At 36.1% G+C, this 18,994-nt stretch overlaps 1 protein-coding gene across 1 annotated transcript; it reads left to right on the forward strand.

Annotated features, from left to right (window-relative positions):
• The first annotated feature begins 7,316 nt into the window (after nucleotides 1-7,316).
• On the forward strand, nucleotides 7,317-8,344 carry LOC149167855 (uncharacterized). Its single transcript, XM_089430609.1, has 4 exons — nucleotides 7,317-7,348; nucleotides 7,494-7,632; nucleotides 7,725-7,899; nucleotides 7,995-8,344. Exons 1-4 carry the CDS (start codon nucleotides 7,317-7,319, stop codon nucleotides 8,075-8,077), a joined length of 429 nt encoding a protein of 142 aa, XP_089286735.1. The 3' UTR covers nucleotides 8,078-8,344.
• The last annotated feature ends 10,650 nt before the right edge of the window (nucleotides 8,345-18,994 follow it).

An 18,994-nucleotide genomic window follows, 5' to 3' on the forward strand; every position in this document is an offset into this window, starting at 1 on the left:
GAGACCAAAGCAACATAGGTAAAAGCTAACACACATCAAAGGAATATAAATAACAGGTAACAGGTAAGCAGCTGAATTTTTTTCCATTGAAATACATAATTTATGGGAAAATTGTAAACATTATTTAAAAAAAAGGATTCATATTCACTTCATAGTCCTACAAATAAGAAGAGATACTTGTTAAACATAATATACTGTATGCTTGTTGAATGGTAAGGAGCATAAATGTGGGACAAATATGTTGTTCACTATTGAATAATGGAAAGTAGAAGCAATGGTGGGCGTGGTAGGGTTAATTGTTACTAATACTAACAAATGGTTTGCATAATATGGTCATGAGGGTCCAGTCCAAAAGCGTGACGACCTGATTCAGAGGCCATCTTGATGAAACAATATCAAATCTTCGCCCTCCTCACTCTCTTCTTCTATCGTTTGTTTCCTTGTTTTCTTCGAATCCCTGCTCTCTGTGTCAGTGGAACAAGTTAGCTCTCCGCCTTGGCGCTTCTTTCCAGCATCATCTCTCAATTGCGGCTGTGCAAGTGATTCTGGAGAGGACCCTTTTTGTTGGTCAGTAGTTGGGAATCCAGTAGACATCGTAACAGAATAAGACGGACCCTCGTGTGCTGCTTTCATTTGCTGATCTACATCTTCTTGAGCAGCAGGCTGCATGTTCTCATGGCTACTAATTGGGTGCTCCTTCTCTCTCTCTGGAGTACTAGCGCTCCTCCTCCTTGCATGAGTTGGATTCCGATCATGAGCAACACACTCTATGTTCTCATGGCTACTAATTGGGTGCTCCTCCTCCTCCTCTGGAGTATCGGCTCTGGTCCTGGGGTGCTCCTCTTCCTCTGGAACATTAGATCTGGTCCTATTAGGACCTCCACGGAGCCTAGCCATGATCGCTAAAAAAAGAATGAAAGTTATAGGTACTTGTATCTGTAGCAACAGAGAGCTCTGGAGTCTTAGCTCTGGCCCTCCTGAAGAATCTAAACAAATTGTATTGCTATCTCATGCTCATGCTTAGGTGAGCAGAGCTCGAAACGGGCAGTTGTATGTGTAGCAACGGAGAGCGAAATAGACAAACTCATCGGAAACAACTCACCACTTCGATTTACCTTTACGTTACCTTTCTCCTTCCCCCTCCTTACTTATATGTGGAGGTGGTTTATCTTTTCAAGAAAATAAGTTATTTTTTTATTGTGTTTTATTATAGTTTTCAATATTATTGGTTATCTATATTTTTATAAGGGTTATTTTAATTTTATTTTGATCAAGTTGAAAGGTTTACACTACATTAATTTTTATTATTATTTAATTTAATTTAATTTTAAATTTTAATTTTATGTAATTTGATTTAGTCAAAATGTTAACCATTACATTATAATATCCCTACCATATTAGGCTAGAGAGCACCTCTTGATGCAAATATATGTTGTAACCCGTCTATATCCCACTTAGTTTTTTTTTCACTCTAAAAGGGATTTACACCTCGAGATATTTGATCCCTCTTAGCACTTGGTAGCCCCTGAGTTAAGATAGATCTACAGTAAACATTAGTTTTTAATTAATAGAATACAAATAACTACATTTATTTATATTTTTAAACCGAGTTGCCTTTAGTGCCACTTTTTGGGAGCTTCTTAGGTGGATTTTTCTGATTTAATTTCTCTAGAATCCCACAGGGGTTCATTGAAATAACAAGTTTGATGGGAAACCCGTGCACAATAGAAGTTCCCTAGAGGTTTTTTAGGGTGTTGAATCCATATATACAGTCAAAAAACTAATTTAAATAACACAAATCAAGATTCCACCACAAATTTTTCCACCTGACATAAGAACTCCAAAAAGTCACACTAAAAGCAAATCCTTTTTAAACTAATTTATTACGACTTTAATTTCTTTCTTTTTTCCAAAAGTGGTAAAACTTATCATAAGGCATTTGTTAATGGGTAAAAATGATTGATATTTGTTTTTTCATCTTAGTAATGTAAACTGACTCATCACTATTGTTCAAGAAAACCACATCAACTATAATAATTTATTAATAATTTAATTTCATTCGTAAAGAGCTAACTTATCTATTTGATTTCCCAAAAAACATAGCCTCTTCATAAATTAAAAATAATTTGAAATATTTCTATAAAATTAAAATATATTTTTTAATTAATGATAATTATAACAAAACCAATATCCCTACAACTACTTTTATTTATATTTTAAAAGTAACTAAGTACAAATTTTAATTCTCTTTTTTTAGAATTTGGTAAAACCTATCATAACTCATTGGGTAAAATTAATTATAATTTGTTATTACTATCGATGATGTAAATTAACTCATCACAAAACCATTAATTTACCATTTTATTTTCTCATTTGTTTTTTCAAAAAAATGGTAAAACTTATCATAACTCATTTCTTAATGGGTAGAAATAATTGTTATTTGTTATTCCTCTTGGTAATGTGCACTGAGTTATCACCATTGTTCAAGAAACCACATCAACTAAAATAATTTAAGAATAATGTACAAAAAAGAAAAAAATCACTGTTAACTTATATATTCATTTTCTGTATTCAAGCTTCTGTGATCCATAATGAATCAAGCAAAGTTTTTCTGTAGAAATCACATAAGAGAAATTTTTGGCAACGTGTTATCTACTTATTTCCAAAAAACACTCTTAACTAATTAAAAATAATTTGAAATATTTTTATAAAATTAAAATATAATTTTTAATTAATAATAATTATAACAAAGCCAATATTTCTTCACAACTACTTTTATTTATATTCTAAAAGTAACTAAGTACAACTTTAATTCTCTCTCTTTTTTTTATATCTGATAAAACAAATCATAATTTATTGGATAAAATTAATTATAATTTGTTATTACTATTGATGATGTAAACTAACTCGTTACAGAACCATATAAGTTAAAATAATTTATTAGTAATTTATAAAAATAGATTTCCGCTCTTAACTATTTAACTTATTTACTTATTTCCAAAGAATATGGACTCTTAACAAATTAAAAATAATTTGAAATCTTTCTATAAAATTAAAATATATTTTTAATTAATAATAATTATAACAAAACTAATATCTTCTTTTATGGTTAAAAGGATTAACACTTCATTTCAACCTAAATGAATATTGAATTTATAAACTAAAATCCAATATATATATATATATATATATATATATAAACCACTTCGACCAAAAACACATTGAAATATCAATCAAATGTAAATCACTGCTTAGATCTATCTTAACTCCGGAACTACCAAGATCCCATGGATCAAATCTCTTGAGGAGCAAACCTTAAGAGATTTGATCCCTTTGACCCGCTTGGTAGATCCAGAGTTAAGATATATCTAAGCTAGTTTAATTATTATTATTTTTAAATGTAATTTTAGCAATTAAAAATATTTTATTTACTTGATAAATAAAACATGTTGATATCTTTACGTTATATTGAAACACAAACTATAATTAAAACACACTTGATAAATAAATTCAAATTTTATGTGAAATAAATCATATTATTTTGTGAGGAAAGGGACAACCTACGAGTCTAATTCATTAACCCTCATTTGAAACGTAGATGTTAGTAAACAATAACTGTGAAAGAAATTAAAAACAACCCATATTTAGCTAAATATATTGTTATGTATTGCAATAGTCAAAACCCTTGCGATTTCCTGCAATATTACTATGAAAGAATTTATAAATTGAAAATGGTTAAAGCAAGACAACAAACTCATTAGTCACCTCTCCTCTGCGCTGCAACCACAAAGCAAAATTGAAGAAACTTGTATAATCTCTCTTCTACAGCAAACGGGTCTTCTGCGCTGCAACCAATGAAAACCGGTTAGGCAAATAGACAAAGTAAAAATGAAGAAACTAATATCATCTCTCTTGTGAGCTGCAACCATGGAAAACCTGGTTAGGAAAATATACAAAGTAAAAATTAAGAAACTAATATTAATCACAAACAGGTAAAATTGGAGAATTGTAATGTTTAAAAAAGGCTATGCATCCATTTAAATAGGCCACATTAGAGAATAATACCATGGGAAAAACCATGGGTTAAGAATACCATGGGAAAACTATGGATTGTCAAAATAATAACAATAATAACTTTTTAGTGCTTAATTTGACTTGTGTAAAAATGTTAAATGTGACAGGACAAAACATTACAACATTTTATTTATTTATTTATTTATATTATATTTATATTTTTATTATTATCTAATTTGACCACTAATTATATATCTAAATATAAGATGAATATAGGTTAGTTTAATATCCCCCTTAAATAGATTATATTCCACATGAATACCATGGGTCATTTTTATTTATTTTTATTATTAATTTTTATAGGGTTATTTTTATTCTATTTTCACCAAGTTAAAATGTTTACATTTACATTATATTACATTACATTAAGTTATACATGTCAAAATGTTTACATTAACATTACACATCTCTAGCATCCTAGGTTGGAGAACACCTCTCACCTAAATAAAAAATGAGTAATTTAAAAAAAAAATATTATATTCAAAATCTAGAGTCCACCAACGTTAAATTAACTATTTTACTTTAATTCACCCTTTCTCACAAACTGAATTCCACTTCTGTTGGATGAAACATAATTTTTGTAAAACTAAAATTGAATTTATATTTTATCTATGAATAATAATTATATCGATTTCTAATTAGGGCCGACGTTGGCATTAGATTAAATTTGTTAAATGTTAAATGTTACATGTTAAACATTTACACTTGACATCTACACCATACTAGGTTGTAGAGCTCCTCTCGGTGCAATAATGAGAATACAAAGAATGGAAAAATCTTAAAAGTGTTGACCTCTTGCTGAGTGTAAATAGGGGGGTCTTCACTAATATTGAATTCCAAAGGCTCTTACTAGTGGATCTTTAGTGGTATGAAATGTATTTTATTCATTTTATGCCCATGGCCTCTCATCAAATAAAACCTTTGCAACGAAGTCAAACCTTTGCAACGAAATCAAACCTTTGCAATGAAGTAATTTAATTGGTAAATTCTACCAAATAAAATCTTTGCAACTAAGTAATTTAAATGGTAAATTCTACCAAATTTTCATCAAAAATGTTGAAACTAATTAATGAACTTCAATGAAGATACCTAATGTTTTCACATTTTATTGTTTTGATTTTGATTATTCTTCTGATTCAATGTTTAACCATGGAACATGAGTGAAGAAAAATCATTATAACTATGATTTTGATTCTAATTATTTTTCACATTCAATGTTTAAATATGGAACATGAGTTGGAAATGGCTATTATAATGTGTGAGGATAAGCAGATAGATACCATTCAAAGGCCTAATCAAATATTTCTATTTGGAGAAATAAAAAAAATCATGCTTTTAAATAGCCTACATTTAAGAAGAATACCATGGGAAAAACCATGGGTTAAGAATATAATCATAAAAACCATGGTTAAATGCACACTCAAAAACATATTTTTATTTTATTATAATGTGTTAGTATATTTATTTTTATTATTTTATTTATATTGTTTATAGTACATAATTACATCTATTCCATACTAAAAATAAAAATTATTATATTGTATTTTAAAATACAAACATTGTATACAAAATCTAGAATCCAAATATAACATCCTCATACACCTATATAAAATGTATTCACAACACAAAATATCTTCTTACCATGGACTGTGTACAACAATCATCAAATATTTAATTAAAATTGTTCCTACACTACACTTTTGCTTAAGGAAAGGAATGCAGTGTCCAGATATAAACAGAGGAGAGTGTACTAGGTTACATGGTATGTTGACTCTGAGATTGTTGGAGGAAGCCCAAACTAGAGTTATATATCTCTCCAATAAAGTTAATATTATTAGTTTTTGGGAATGGTTAATACTTAAGCACTCATGTATATATTTTAATTGTTGTATGATGTTTACCACAAACTCAACTCTCTTCCCTAAGTTTTGGATTATGAGTTTTTATATATATAAAATTTGGAATTTTCCTTAAAACTTTCTCGATGTCAGCTACTTGTCTATTTCATGAATTTGATTTGACACTCTCTTGTGCCACGCGCTTGGAGATCTAACAGTGATGGTATTAGGGTTTTGGATTTGATGGTCAATGAAGAAGGAGGAGTTACGAAGGTAATTGCCTCCTCCGTTTGCGCATCACCATGACTCATTTGCATCATACCTTCGAAGAGAAAATTGCTTTGCAACCTAAGTCTTTCCTTCCATGGATGAGCGGTTGTATTAATACTGAAGGTAGGGTTATGTCGTTGGCTACTATTGACTGCATGGTTCATTTTCTACTTCCTTACCACAACTTGAACTTAGGGTTTTGATTTGCCTTGAATTTTTTTTAATTTCCCTTTCTTGGACAAAGATTATTAGCGGTTGGGGTCCTTACCCGAATTTCAGCTATACTTTTGCATTAATCATTGTCAGCACCATGGCAAGGTAACAAATCCTTGTTATTCTGGCTTAAGTGTTAAAAGGGTTGATGGTTCATTTTCTTTTCTTCATGAATGATGAATTTTTCCTTGTGATTAAATGAAGGACATATAGAAGCCTTGGACTACCTCGACTCTTTCGAGTAATGATTCTTCCAATCCTTTTGATTCCCCTCTTATTCCTTCTTACCTGTGCATTTTGGTTGAAAACTATTTTTTTTCCATTAAACTTTGAATGCAAGTTTGTTTTGCAACCTTAGGAGCTATGATTATTACTGCTTTTACTCGGCCACTGTTGGAACTCTAATGAGTCCAACTCCTGTTTGTAGGCCAACCTACGTTGCGGCTCGGTTATGCCCAAGTTCTTAATTTTTTCTTTTTAGAAATTTATCTTGACATGCTCACATAGGCGAATTCTAGTCTCGACCATGGTGCCTTTAGAAAAATTATCCCAAAATCTGGGGTTTGTGGGTGTCTTTTAAATTATGAGAAGATACCCTGCCCTTGACAGGGATTGTAATAAAATGCAATGATAACTTGAGCTGTGTATATGTTCTATTTTACTCGAAATTAGAATGTTCCTCAGTAGGCTGTTATGTGAGGAAACCTACAAATATTCTAATTTTGTTGGATATTCTCTTTAATCTTCGCTATACTATTCTTCAAGGCTATGTTAGTGTTCAAAACCTCTTGACCGATTTAAAACTTTAGACCATATTTGGCCAGTATTCAGATATATCAGTGTTTTATTTGACTTGTTCGCAATTCTCTCGCATGATGGCCCAGCCCTTTTCCACGTGGCGACGCTATGTCCACCGTATGAATGTCAATGCGAATAAATGTTGAAATAACACGGTTTGTACAGATTCGGGATATTTCGGATGGGTTAACTTGTGGTACAGGTTACCAATCCACACCTGCCGGTTTCTCACCTCGACCTATTCCCGCCTTTTGACAGCCAACCCTAGTTCACTTGTCATTTCATTTCCACTGTGCGAAGTTCTTTGTTCTGCTCGGCGAGGGTTTCTTTGCGCCTCCGCTCCTCACTCCGGCACTGTGTTCTTCTGGTGCCTCCGACCTCCTGCTACTCTGTGCTTTGGTATTACTGTGAGGGCGACAATCTGCTAACGCTCCGCACTGTAACTCGATATACTTTCGGTTTATTTGTTTGTTCTTCCGCTGTAACAAGGTTGTTCCATGCTCTGTTAACTTGCCTTTGTTATTATGACAGGTTGCTCTCACTTCCGAGCTCCAGCTAAACGTTCCGCTTCAATCCGGATTCAAGGTAAGTTCTGGTTCGATGTTAAACCCTGCTTCTCCACCTCTTCCAGAGTCTAACAGGTTCGCTCCTTTGCTCTTTAGGTTATGGGTGTCGGGTTGTTTACAATGCTGCCCGTCCAACTCAGGTAAATACCCTATGCAACTGTGTCTTTTTGTTTACAGAAGTTCCTTATCGTCTTCTTGTCTCAGGCGCTAAACCCTGTCTATTTTGTTGTTGCAGGTTGCTCGGGTGGTTGGCCGCCGTGGGCTCACGCTCTCTGTGCGTTCTGGAGGCAACCCAAAACCCTGTTCGACTTGATGTAACGGGTAGGGTCTTTCCCGCTCGACCCCGTTTGTTAGATTAGTAAGCAATCTGTGGGTTTTTGTATTTAATGGACTCGCTCCTGGGTTGTAAACGAACTATGTTAAACTGTTTTTGAGGTCTGGCATGTATACAATAATCGTCGTTTCGACCTGTAATCGACCTGGTCCGTCTTTGTTGCCTTGGTTCCTTGAGTCTGTTCGGTTGCCTTTCTAGTTTCTTGTAATGACTTTAATTATCAGAGGACAGTGGTTTAGTGAGCGTTCTATGCTCAGAAAACTTATGGTGCGTTTTGTTCATAAGGGTTTCATCAAATGAAGCTCCTGTATACTTTATCTCCAGCATTTACAAATCTTATGAAAAACATTTAAGTTGGTATGCTTGTTACCTGGTTTATTGTGATATCGTTGGTTGTAAATCCGCTCTTCTGTGTGGGTTAGCTCCCTGTAGCAGCGCCTTCTCTTATCTTGTGGTTTGCTGTCTTTAATTTCCAGTATGTGCTCAATATTTCGTTTCACCTTCGTATGCTTGCTGTGTATAACTTACAATGAATGTTTAATCACATAATATCAATCGAGTAAATTACAGTATGCCTGTTATAGCCTACTTGCAGTGGATGTTAATACAGAAAACAGTATCAATACATTAATGTGACAGTTGTTCTTTAAACAAACAGTTTTGCTTCTTTTCAGAGGAAATGTATCTGTCTTTTCTTGTTCGAGGAGAGTTTTTTTTTTTTTTGTCCTTTGCTCTCTGTTTTACATCTGGGTAGCGTAACTGCTCCCACTTTCAGTTAAACTGCTTACCAGAATCTACTCTAACTGTGTAACAGTTTCTTGTACTAAAGACTAATTTATGGTTAACTAATTTCTAGACTTAAAAACAAGACACAGTTTTCAATTATCATGGTCTCTAAATGACCTTCTAGGAAATAAAACAAATAATAAAGAGAATCAAAACGAATGACAAGTTCTGTTAACCTGGTTCCCTCCATGAGACAGTCAACCACCTTCTGTCTCCTCGAGCTGGATGCTCCTGCATCATCGCACATCTTCCAATCAATGCATGTGTAAATTTTGAGTCATTATCTTTCTTTACAAAAGGTTTGTTTGATTTCATAAATGTATATTTTTAAATTCATTGGTTGTGGAATTGTTGTCCACTGTTGACTTTTACTTGAGAAGAACTAACCCCCCAAAGTCAATCTTTATTTGCACCTCCTTCTCTTTTGGGTTGGATGCAAAGGATTAGGAAGTTGATTTATCACTTCTCCCACGTTCGCTTCACACACACTTACCAGGAGAAAAAAGGTGTGCCGAAAAATGGTCTAAAATTGGACATCTTTTCCTCTTGAGGGAGATCAACTATGCATACCATGCTTTCTACCATGTACAAGGATATGGAAAAATTTTCATTTCTTAGTTTATTACTTTTATGTTAAAAATGAGGTTGTTTTATTTTGTATTTTTTTAGTGATTGTGAATGCAAGTATTAGACTAATGATGAATACTGATCAATCAAATATTTTTTGAGACATGGTGTATAGTTAGTTTTTTTGTGCTAGGTGCTCTCGAGCTTAGTATGGTAGAGATGTTGTAATGTCCTGTCCTGTAAACATTTTAACCGGATAAATTACATAAAAATAAATAAATAAATAATAAATAATAGAATTAATAATTAAAATACCAATATGATAGGGACGTTGTAATGTCATGTCCTATAAGCATTTTGATTGGGACAAATTACATTAAAAATAGAAATAGAAATAAAAATACAACAAAATTAGAAAAATAAATTAATAATTAATAATTAAAATAAAAGAGGTAAAATAGCCAATTTATGGTTCATGGTTTCTTGGTTCGAGGTTTTGACAAACCATGGTTTTTCCCATGGTATCCTTCTATAAGAATATATATATAAAATAAAATAAATTAATAATTAAAATAAAATAGAGTTAAAACAATCAGTTTACACTTCATGGTTTCTTGGTTAGGTTTTGACAACTCATGGTTTTGGTCATGGTATTCTTATTACATGAAAATAAAATTAAAATTAATAGCGTGAAAATATTTTATTCAGTTAAAATAAAATAGAACAACCAATTTAAAGGGGGAATTAAATAGCCTGGATCCATCTTAACATGGGATCTACCAAGCCCCGAGAGGGATCAAATCTCTTCTTACTCTAAAATAGGTTTGCATTTTAGTTGATTTGATCCTCTGACCCTTAGTAGATGTAGAGTTACTTGGGGATTAAGAACTTTTATTTTACCTCATATGTGTAGAATATGATGCATTATATGTGACATCTCGAATATGTAAACAACCTCTTATATTTTTAATTGCCCTTAAAGGTGCTCTACAACCCAATGTAGGGTGGATGTGTAGGTGTAATGTAAGAAAGAACCTCTTATATTTTTAATTGGGCCTAGAGGCACCCTATAACCGAGTATAGGGTGGATGTGTAGGTGTAATGTAAGAAAGAACCTTTAATTGCACGGAGAGACGCTCTACAATCTAGTATAGGGTAGATGTGTAGGTGTAATGTAAGAAAGTATGTAAACAATTTGAAATGTAGCACAATTAAAAAATAATAAAAAGTTAAAAGTGATATGGGGATGAGTGTAAGCATTTAAATGTTCGCTCAATTAATAATAAAAGGTTAGTCATAAAAATAATATAATTCAATTTGTTATATTTTGATTTTTTTGAACTTGTGATTACAATACCGTGGCTTATCAATACCACATGCCCAAAAACCATAACTTATTTTATAACAATATGGCAAGATTTTTAAATGTGGATATCCACCCCCTTTTACTGTGGATATTATTTAACTTATAAATAGGCTTTGTTACAATAACATGGGTCAATACCATGGTTTATCAATACCACACCCATAAAACATAACTTATTTCACAATCAAAATATTTTATAACAATATGACAAGATTCTTAACCATGGATATTCACCCCCACTTTACCATGGATATTATTTACTTTTAAATAAGTTTTGTTACAATGTGGAGAGCCAATGCCATGACTTATCAATACCACAAGCCCAAAAATCTTAAGACAAGATTCTTAACCATGGATATACAACCCCACTTTACCATGGATATTATTAACTTGTAAATAAGATTTGTTGCCATACCATGGGCCAATACCATGGATTATCTTTTCTTTTCCTCGGAAAAAGCATGATTTTCATTAAAAAGATAAGAAAATTACATGTTGTATGATGTTGCATATATGAACTCCTGTCAGCAATAAGGGAGTATTGTTTAGAGCTATTATAAGCTTTACAAAAATTATTATGATGCTTACTAATAATAAACTTCAGAGAAGTTGAGTAAGTTTCTGAAAATATGTGTTTTGTCCAAAAATAAACTGAAAACTAGACAAGTTATATACATAGAAAGAGAAAGTAAAATCAAAACTGCTAAATGATCTAGCGATCATAGTATCTGACGATGATAGTAACTGTAGAAAATGTCATCCTTGTATTCCTGTATCTGCCATTGACCTATGTTCAGTTGCGCTGCCTCTTTGGATAAACGATTAGCGATCTCATTCCTTTCCCTGTATATATGTGAGCATGCAAATGAATCAAATTGAGACTTTAGAGAAAGGATATCAGTCAGAATATCTCTAAGTGTGTGCAAGTGAAAATGATTAACTTCATTTGTCCAATTAATTATGAGTTGTGAGTCTCTGAATATCTGAAGTTGTTGGCAATTTTGTTCTTTTGCAAAAAGGAGAAGGTATTTTAGACTGCTCAATTCAGCATAGTTGTTTGTGCCTCTGCCTAGGCCGACCTTGATTCTATAAGACACTGTATTATCCATATGCAGCACCACTCCACCACCACATCCTTCAGCTTGTGCTAAACCATCAAAATAACCCTAGGGGGAGTTTATGTCTATGGATTCCTGGGTAATGATCCGAGGGGGTCAGATGTCCTGGTCCTCCAGGAACAAATTGTATATGGCCAACAACGAAATACTGGATGAATCCCAATATATTTTGGCATTCATGAAATGGATTTGTTCCTGTTTAGCCAGATTCCCCAACAAATTAGCAGTGGAAGGCATCTAGTTTTCTGTGAGTTGGCTTTTATCCACTATCTTTGCCAAGCCTCTTTGTTATCTTGTCCAGACCAATCAATATGTAGTTTTAGTGAAGTGAGGATCCTTAACCAGAAGGCTTTCGAGACAGGACAAGTAAGGAAGAGATGAGAAGTATCTTCCTCATGCATCCTACACAAACAACATCTATAAGGCCCGCAGTTTGCACGACACCTCAACATTAGTTTAGTGGGAGCCTTATTTGTTAAAATGCACCACATGAAAAGCCTAGATTTAGGAGGGGAATTTAGTTTCCAAATATGACTCCACCACTAAGAGAAATAACCAGTGTGTCTAGCTACCATTGCATAAGCATAACCTGTTTTGGGGGAGTATCTACCATGGGGATCCAATGCCCAGATAAGGACATCTTTATTGTCGCTTATACACACATTGGCCTCCTCTAATGAACCTATGAATCTCTGCCAATCATCAACCCAAACATCCGGAATGTTGACCGTTCTATGGTCCTTCCAGGTCTAGTTTTGCCAACTATCCTGAATAGCATCTGCTATATGTGATAAGTGGGTGATGCCTAAGACTTGAAGGAAGTTGCAAAGAGGTCAGGGAAGAATATGGCCATTCCCACATCCACTCCACGCATCCAAACCAATCCTCACTTTAACTCCATTGCCAACTTTCCAAGCCAGACCTCGCTTGATCAAAGAGATAGACTGAGATATTGCTTTCCAAATTATGGAGGAGCCAGACGTAGGAACTGAAGGTCTATGGATCCAATCTAAAATTGAGAGTGGATATATGTTCTTATAAAATGTGATTTCCTGCCAAAGATTTCTGGAGTTTATAAGTTACCAACCCAGTTTTGCAGCCAAAGCCTCAACAAATAAATGCAAATTTTTTATGCCCCATCCCCCCAGTTTTTTTGGGTTTTTCAATGCTGTCCCAATGGACCCAGGCAAAGGTTCTCCCTGGATTTTTTCCGCACCAAAGGAAGCGACAACATAATTGTTGAATTCTTTTTAAAATGCTTTTGGGGATCCAAGCCAGTGACATCTAATAAACCAGAATAGCTTGTAGGACCGACTTGAGGAGGGTGAGCCTACCTGCTCTAGAAAGCCATCTTTGTTGCCAAATATTGATTCTGCTTTCAATCTTGGCTATAAGCCAAGTCCAATCTGCTATGCGATAACCATTTGGTTTCAATCTGAAACCCAAATATTTAAGACCATCATCCAAATCTTGACGCTCATATTCAAAAAGTTGGCTAGCTAATCTTGCTTCATTCAGCTGGCAGGAAACTATGATAATAGTTGATTTTGCAATATTTGGCTGCATGCCTGTAGCTTTACAAAAGAGATCTAGAATAGCCTTGAAAGCATATGAGTCTTGAAAAGATCCATTTAAAAAAATTAGAACATCATCTACAAATAAGAGATGGGTTATAGAGGACATACTCGAGATCCTGACGCCAGCCAAGGAGCCTTCCTCTTTGCCTTTTTTTAGCAGTCTGCTAAAACCTTCCATGATGAGGAGAAAGAGTAGCAGGGAGAGAGGACATCCCTGCCTAAGGCCTTGTTCCGCATGAAAGAAACCCAAAGCCGCTCCATTGATGAGAATAATGTAGGACACTGAAGTAAGACAACCCACGATCCAATTGATCAAAGCAAAGGGGAAGCCAATGTGAGTGAGAGTTATCCTGAGGTAGGACCAACAAGTACGATCAAAGGCTTTGGAAAGATCAATTTTTAGGATGGCTGAATTTTTATGGAGCTTCTTAATAGAATGGAGAGCTTCCTGAGCAGTGCCAATTGCTTCATGAATCTGGTGATGACTAAGAAAGGCAAATTGTTCCTTGGATATCATTCTAGGAGAGAAAGGGCTTAATACGGAGGGATATTATTTTGGAGATGATTTTGTAAATGCTATTGCAGAGGGATATGGGTTTGTAATTGTCAAAGGAGGAAGGGTTATCAGATTTGGGGATAAGGGCCAGGAAAGTCGAGTTGAAGGCCTCCAAAATTCTGCCAGAATTTCGGATTTCTTCAATGGTCTGGATGAGATCCTCTCTAATTAAATCAAAAAAGGAACTGAAGAATTCAACCGGCCACCCAGCAGGACCCGGGCTCTTATCCTTATGAAGGCACTTCAGCACAGCTTCAAGCTCTTCTCTAGTAACCTGAGAGTTTAGATCTTCAATTTCCTCCTGCTCGATAAATCTGGGCAGAGCTTCAGCGGTGTGAATGATGCTTGGAAGGGTTATTCCAATGGGGGCTTTGTAGATATTAGAGAAATGTCTAATCCCCATGTTAGCCAGTTGCTCAAAATTGCCCACTTTGCTTCCTTTCGAGTCTTGTAATTCCCAGATTTTGTTAATGGCTTTCTGACCCCTTGCATATTGTTGAAAGAACTTTGAATTTTTATCACCTACTTTGAGCCAGATTGCTCTGCTCTTGAGCCTCCAGGTTTCTTCTTTTGAGTGAAGAAGTTTAATTCTGTCTGCTTCTAACTGAATCAGCTGCAACTTTTGTTCAGTCGAGTTCGATCTAGAGGGAATTGATTCTTCGAAGTCTAATAGAGCTTTTTCAATCCTTTGTATTCATCTTCTTTTCTTTGTTTTAATCTGACCCATGTTATTGTTTTGCCCTTTAGAACTGCTAGATTTTTTGCAAAGAGCTCCCCTGGAGAGGAAGTTTCATTCTGAGAGCAATGGATCCAAGATTCCGAGACCAAGTTCCTGAAACTCGGCTCCAACAACCAAGAGGAGTTAAATTTAAAAGGTGAAGAGGGTTTAGAAAGATTACCCTTGAGCTCCAGAAAAATAGGAGAGTGATCAGAGATCCCACCACTCCCCACCCATTGACGAAAGAGATTTAAACTTGCCATAAGAGGGGCTTTGATCAAGAATTGGTCCAATCTTCTAGCAAGGGCATCTACCCCCCAATTTTCGATTCCTCCAAGTTGGCTTGAGTTTAACAGGGTCAATATTTAGAAAATCATGAGCATCCAACAAGTTTTCAAAAAAGGCTATGAGATGATCACTTTGACCCTTGAAACCCCAAGATTCCGCTGAACCGAGGGAGAAGTTTAAATCTCCACCAATAATTATATTATCTTGATTTATAAAATCAACCTCCATGATTCTATTCCAAAAGAATTCTTTGTTTTGGCAAGGGCCATAGATGTTGATAAGCCTAAATGGTCTGTTGAGCTCCATAGACAAGATATCTACACCAAGAAGACCTTCTCCTCCCAAAACATTGAGGATTTTTGTAGAACGAGTGTTAAACCCCAAGGCACAACCACTAGAGCTACCCTTCACATCTAGAAAATGAAATTACCAAGTTGGGAGAAAACTTAAGAGAAGCTTATTTATCTGGTGACCTTCCCCCAGAGTTTCTTGAAGGAAAATAACATCCAGCTTTTCAGACAGACAAAGCCTCTTGAGAGCCAACTTTTTGTCTGGGTTGGCTAGACCCCTACAATTAAAGGAAAGACAGAGCATGGGGGTGAGGAGTGAGGGTTGTTCTTTGCTCTAAGAACTTAGTCGATTGGGGATTGGACCCCAGAGGCTACTTCAACACTAGCCCTTTTAATAACCTTAGAAATTTTTGATTAACGGCCACACGGGGGTTTGAGAGTTATTGCAGGAGAGGGGTCTAGGTCCAGGCCTAGGACCGAAGAGGGTGCAACAGGAAGGGATTTGAGGAAATATCGGTGCGACCCACTTGATAGCGGGCAATCATCGAGCAGGCATGTGGTCTTATCCACAGAGGGTTGGGGAATGGGGGAAGACAGTGAGGGTGGGGCAGTGGGAATAGGACATACCGAGGAGCATAACTTATTAACTTTAGTTTGAGAAATTACACAGTTCAATGAAATAGATAAATTTATTGAACCTTCAATAGAATGAGAAAAATGAGGAAGAGTGGAATAGGGAGTACCTGCGAAAGTCGTGTCTCGAGTTCTGGATTTTTCAAGGGGCGATCCGATGCCCTTGCATATTGGTGAGCTACGGCCTGCTGCATAGTCTGAGTAGAGGGCGTAGTAATTTCTTGGAGGTCCACAGGAGACCCGAACTCTGAATCCAGAGTTTGAGTGGAGGCGGAGACCAACGCTTTGGCCGAGATCTGATTCCGCCCTGAAATTCTTGGACAGTCTTTGTATAAATGCCCCACTTCGTGACATTTGTGGCAGTGGAAGGGAATGCCTTCATAATCTAAGATTTGCCTCCGAGTGATGTTGCCCATCTGAAGCAGGTAGCTCTCTACCAAACCTTCTCTGGTATCTAGATGCACTAAAATACGTGCCAATGCTAGGCAACCTGTGTCTTGGTAGGTTCTATCATGATCCAGATAGACCCCCAAATCATTTACTATTACCTTGAAGATCTCTTCCCCCCAAAATTGTAACGGGAGAGCAGGCAATCGGACACAGATTGGTCCCACTCCATGATTTTCCTTTTTGGGACAAACATTGGCGACCAATGCTTCAATAGCACTGGTGTCATCTCAATGTGCCAATACCGCGTGAGGACCCAGTCTGCCTGGTCCAGATGAGTGAAAATCAGAGCAAACCAACCCCTAGAAAGCGAGAGGATACCTAGAAGCTGAATGAGGAGATTCCACCAAATTTTCGCTGTCCACTTTCAAAGGTGCATCGGAGAGTAATTTTGGCCTCTCACCCTTCCAACTAACACCGTGCTCTCCGTGAGGACCACTTGTGCCATAGAGATTCCTTCTCCGAAGATTAACCGCTTGTCCCTTTCTCTGATTTTTGAATTCCTTGATTTTTTTGGTTGCTTTAGCCGCGCCTTGGCTGCTTGCTCTCCTTCCTCAAGGCCAATGTCTTCTGAATCAGAACAATTTCCTTCCAAAGCTTGGTCCTGTCTGGGAATGCCTATGAAGCAGTCTGAAGGAGGGGCTGAGCCGACTGGTTGGAATGTTGTATAAAAGGGGACAGTCCTGAGGATTCCGACTTGTTCAGGCATCAAACCTTGTGTTGTTTGTCCCAAATTACTTGGTCCTTCTCTAGAAGCACCTGCACCACCTTGGGTATTTGTTGTTGCCGGAAAGGCCTTCGACCATGAGTTCAGGTCTGACAAGGAAGGGATGGGTAGGAAAGGTAGTTCTAGGCCTTCTTCCAGGATAAATATTCCTTCCGTAATTGTCGGGGGCAGAGTCGATTCTAGGGTCTGCAGAGAGACCTCCATATCATCCATTTGAGTTATAACTGCCTCAACCCCTGTGACTAGTAAACTGGCTATCACCAGTGTAGTCAAAGCTGGAACTGATCGGGTGAAATTGACCCAAATATCCTCAGCAGCAAGGGAGTCAGAAGTATAGTCAAGTAGTTTTGCATCCATCCGGGAGCCAGTTGCCCAAGAAAAACAGTGTGTCGTTCCTAGAATAGTAATAAGATGACTGTTTACCTAAGGCATGAAGGTAGAGAACGATGTCTCCGTTCCGAAGTAACCCGTAAAAACAATCTTACCGCCGCGCCTTCCTGTTGGGGCTATAGTTGCCCGAGACCGTCCTTTCTTGACAAACGCCCTTGTAATCTGCTTCAAACCCTCTTCAATACCATGGATTATCAATGCCACATGCCCAAACCATAATTTATTTCGCAATCAAAATATTTTATAAATATTTTATTTTAAATTAATTTTTATAACTTTTTAATTAAATCTAAGAGGAAAATGGTTATTACTTTTGAGATATATATAATCCCTCTATCCTCACAACTATTAAATATATTCCCATAGAAATTAAATCAAAGTTCAAATAAAATTAAAAATGATAATGCTTTTATATATAAAAAGTGATATTTATATAATATAAATATTATTATTAAGAACTGGCATAGATGCAAGTAATGATCCAAACAATGACAACAAGCAAAGTGACTAACAATAATAGAAGAAAGATAGTGCATGATTCTTTTAGGTTTTTCATTATTGTATTTTCTTTGACGTGATTAATCCAAAATATAGGTTTAATACTTTGCAACCAATATAGTTTTTCTAATTTAAATACTTTCTTAAACACAATGATCAAATTTAAGAAGGGGGGGAGAGAGGAGGGAGATAGTGACAGTGATAGAGGGGAGGGAGAGAGAGGGAGGTGGGAGAGAGAGGAAGGAAGATAGAGAGGAGGGGGGAGAGAGATGGAGAGAGTGAGAGAGTGGATAGAAATGGAGTTGGAGGGTGAGAGAGAGGGAGGAAAGAAAAAAGTTATAGAGAGATAGAGACGAGGAAAGAGCAAGAGTGACAAGGGAGAGATGGAGAGAGAGTGAGGGAGAGAGGATTAGAGGGAACAAAGAGAAGAGGAGAGGAGAGGAGAGAGATATGGAGAGAAGGGGAGAGAGAAAAGGAGAGAGGGAGGGAGATTGGAGGGAAGGGAGAGAAGAGAGTGATGGGGGGAGAGATAGAGGGAGGTGGTAGAGAAAGAGAGGGAGAGAACTCAAGAGAGAGAAGGAGAGAGAGAGATGGAGTTGGAGGGGGAGAGAGAGGGAGGGAAGAAGAGAGACATAGAGGGAGAAAGGTCTTGAGAGAGAAAGGGAGTGACAAGGGAGATATGGAGAGAGGAGAGTTGAAGGGAAAAGAGAGAGAGGGAGAGAAGGGGAAAAGAGAGAGAGGAAGAGGGAGGGAAAGATAGATAGATAGATAGATAGATATGGAGAGAGATTGTGAGATACAAAGAGGGAATAAGATAGACACATAGATACAAATATAGATATTATATAGTATTATATAACCAACGTAGATTCATCTTAACCCCATATCTATCAAGCAACAAGGTGGATCAAATCTCTCAATGTGCAGACATTTCCTCAAG

Source organism: Pinus tabuliformis, chromosome 5_1 (assembly GCF_031772625.1).
Source record: "Pinus tabuliformis cultivar Carrire ecotype Pingquan chromosome 5_1, CPIR1, whole genome shotgun sequence".
In the NCBI taxonomy this organism is placed as follows: Eukaryota; Viridiplantae; Streptophyta; class Pinopsida; order Pinales; family Pinaceae; genus Pinus; species Pinus tabuliformis.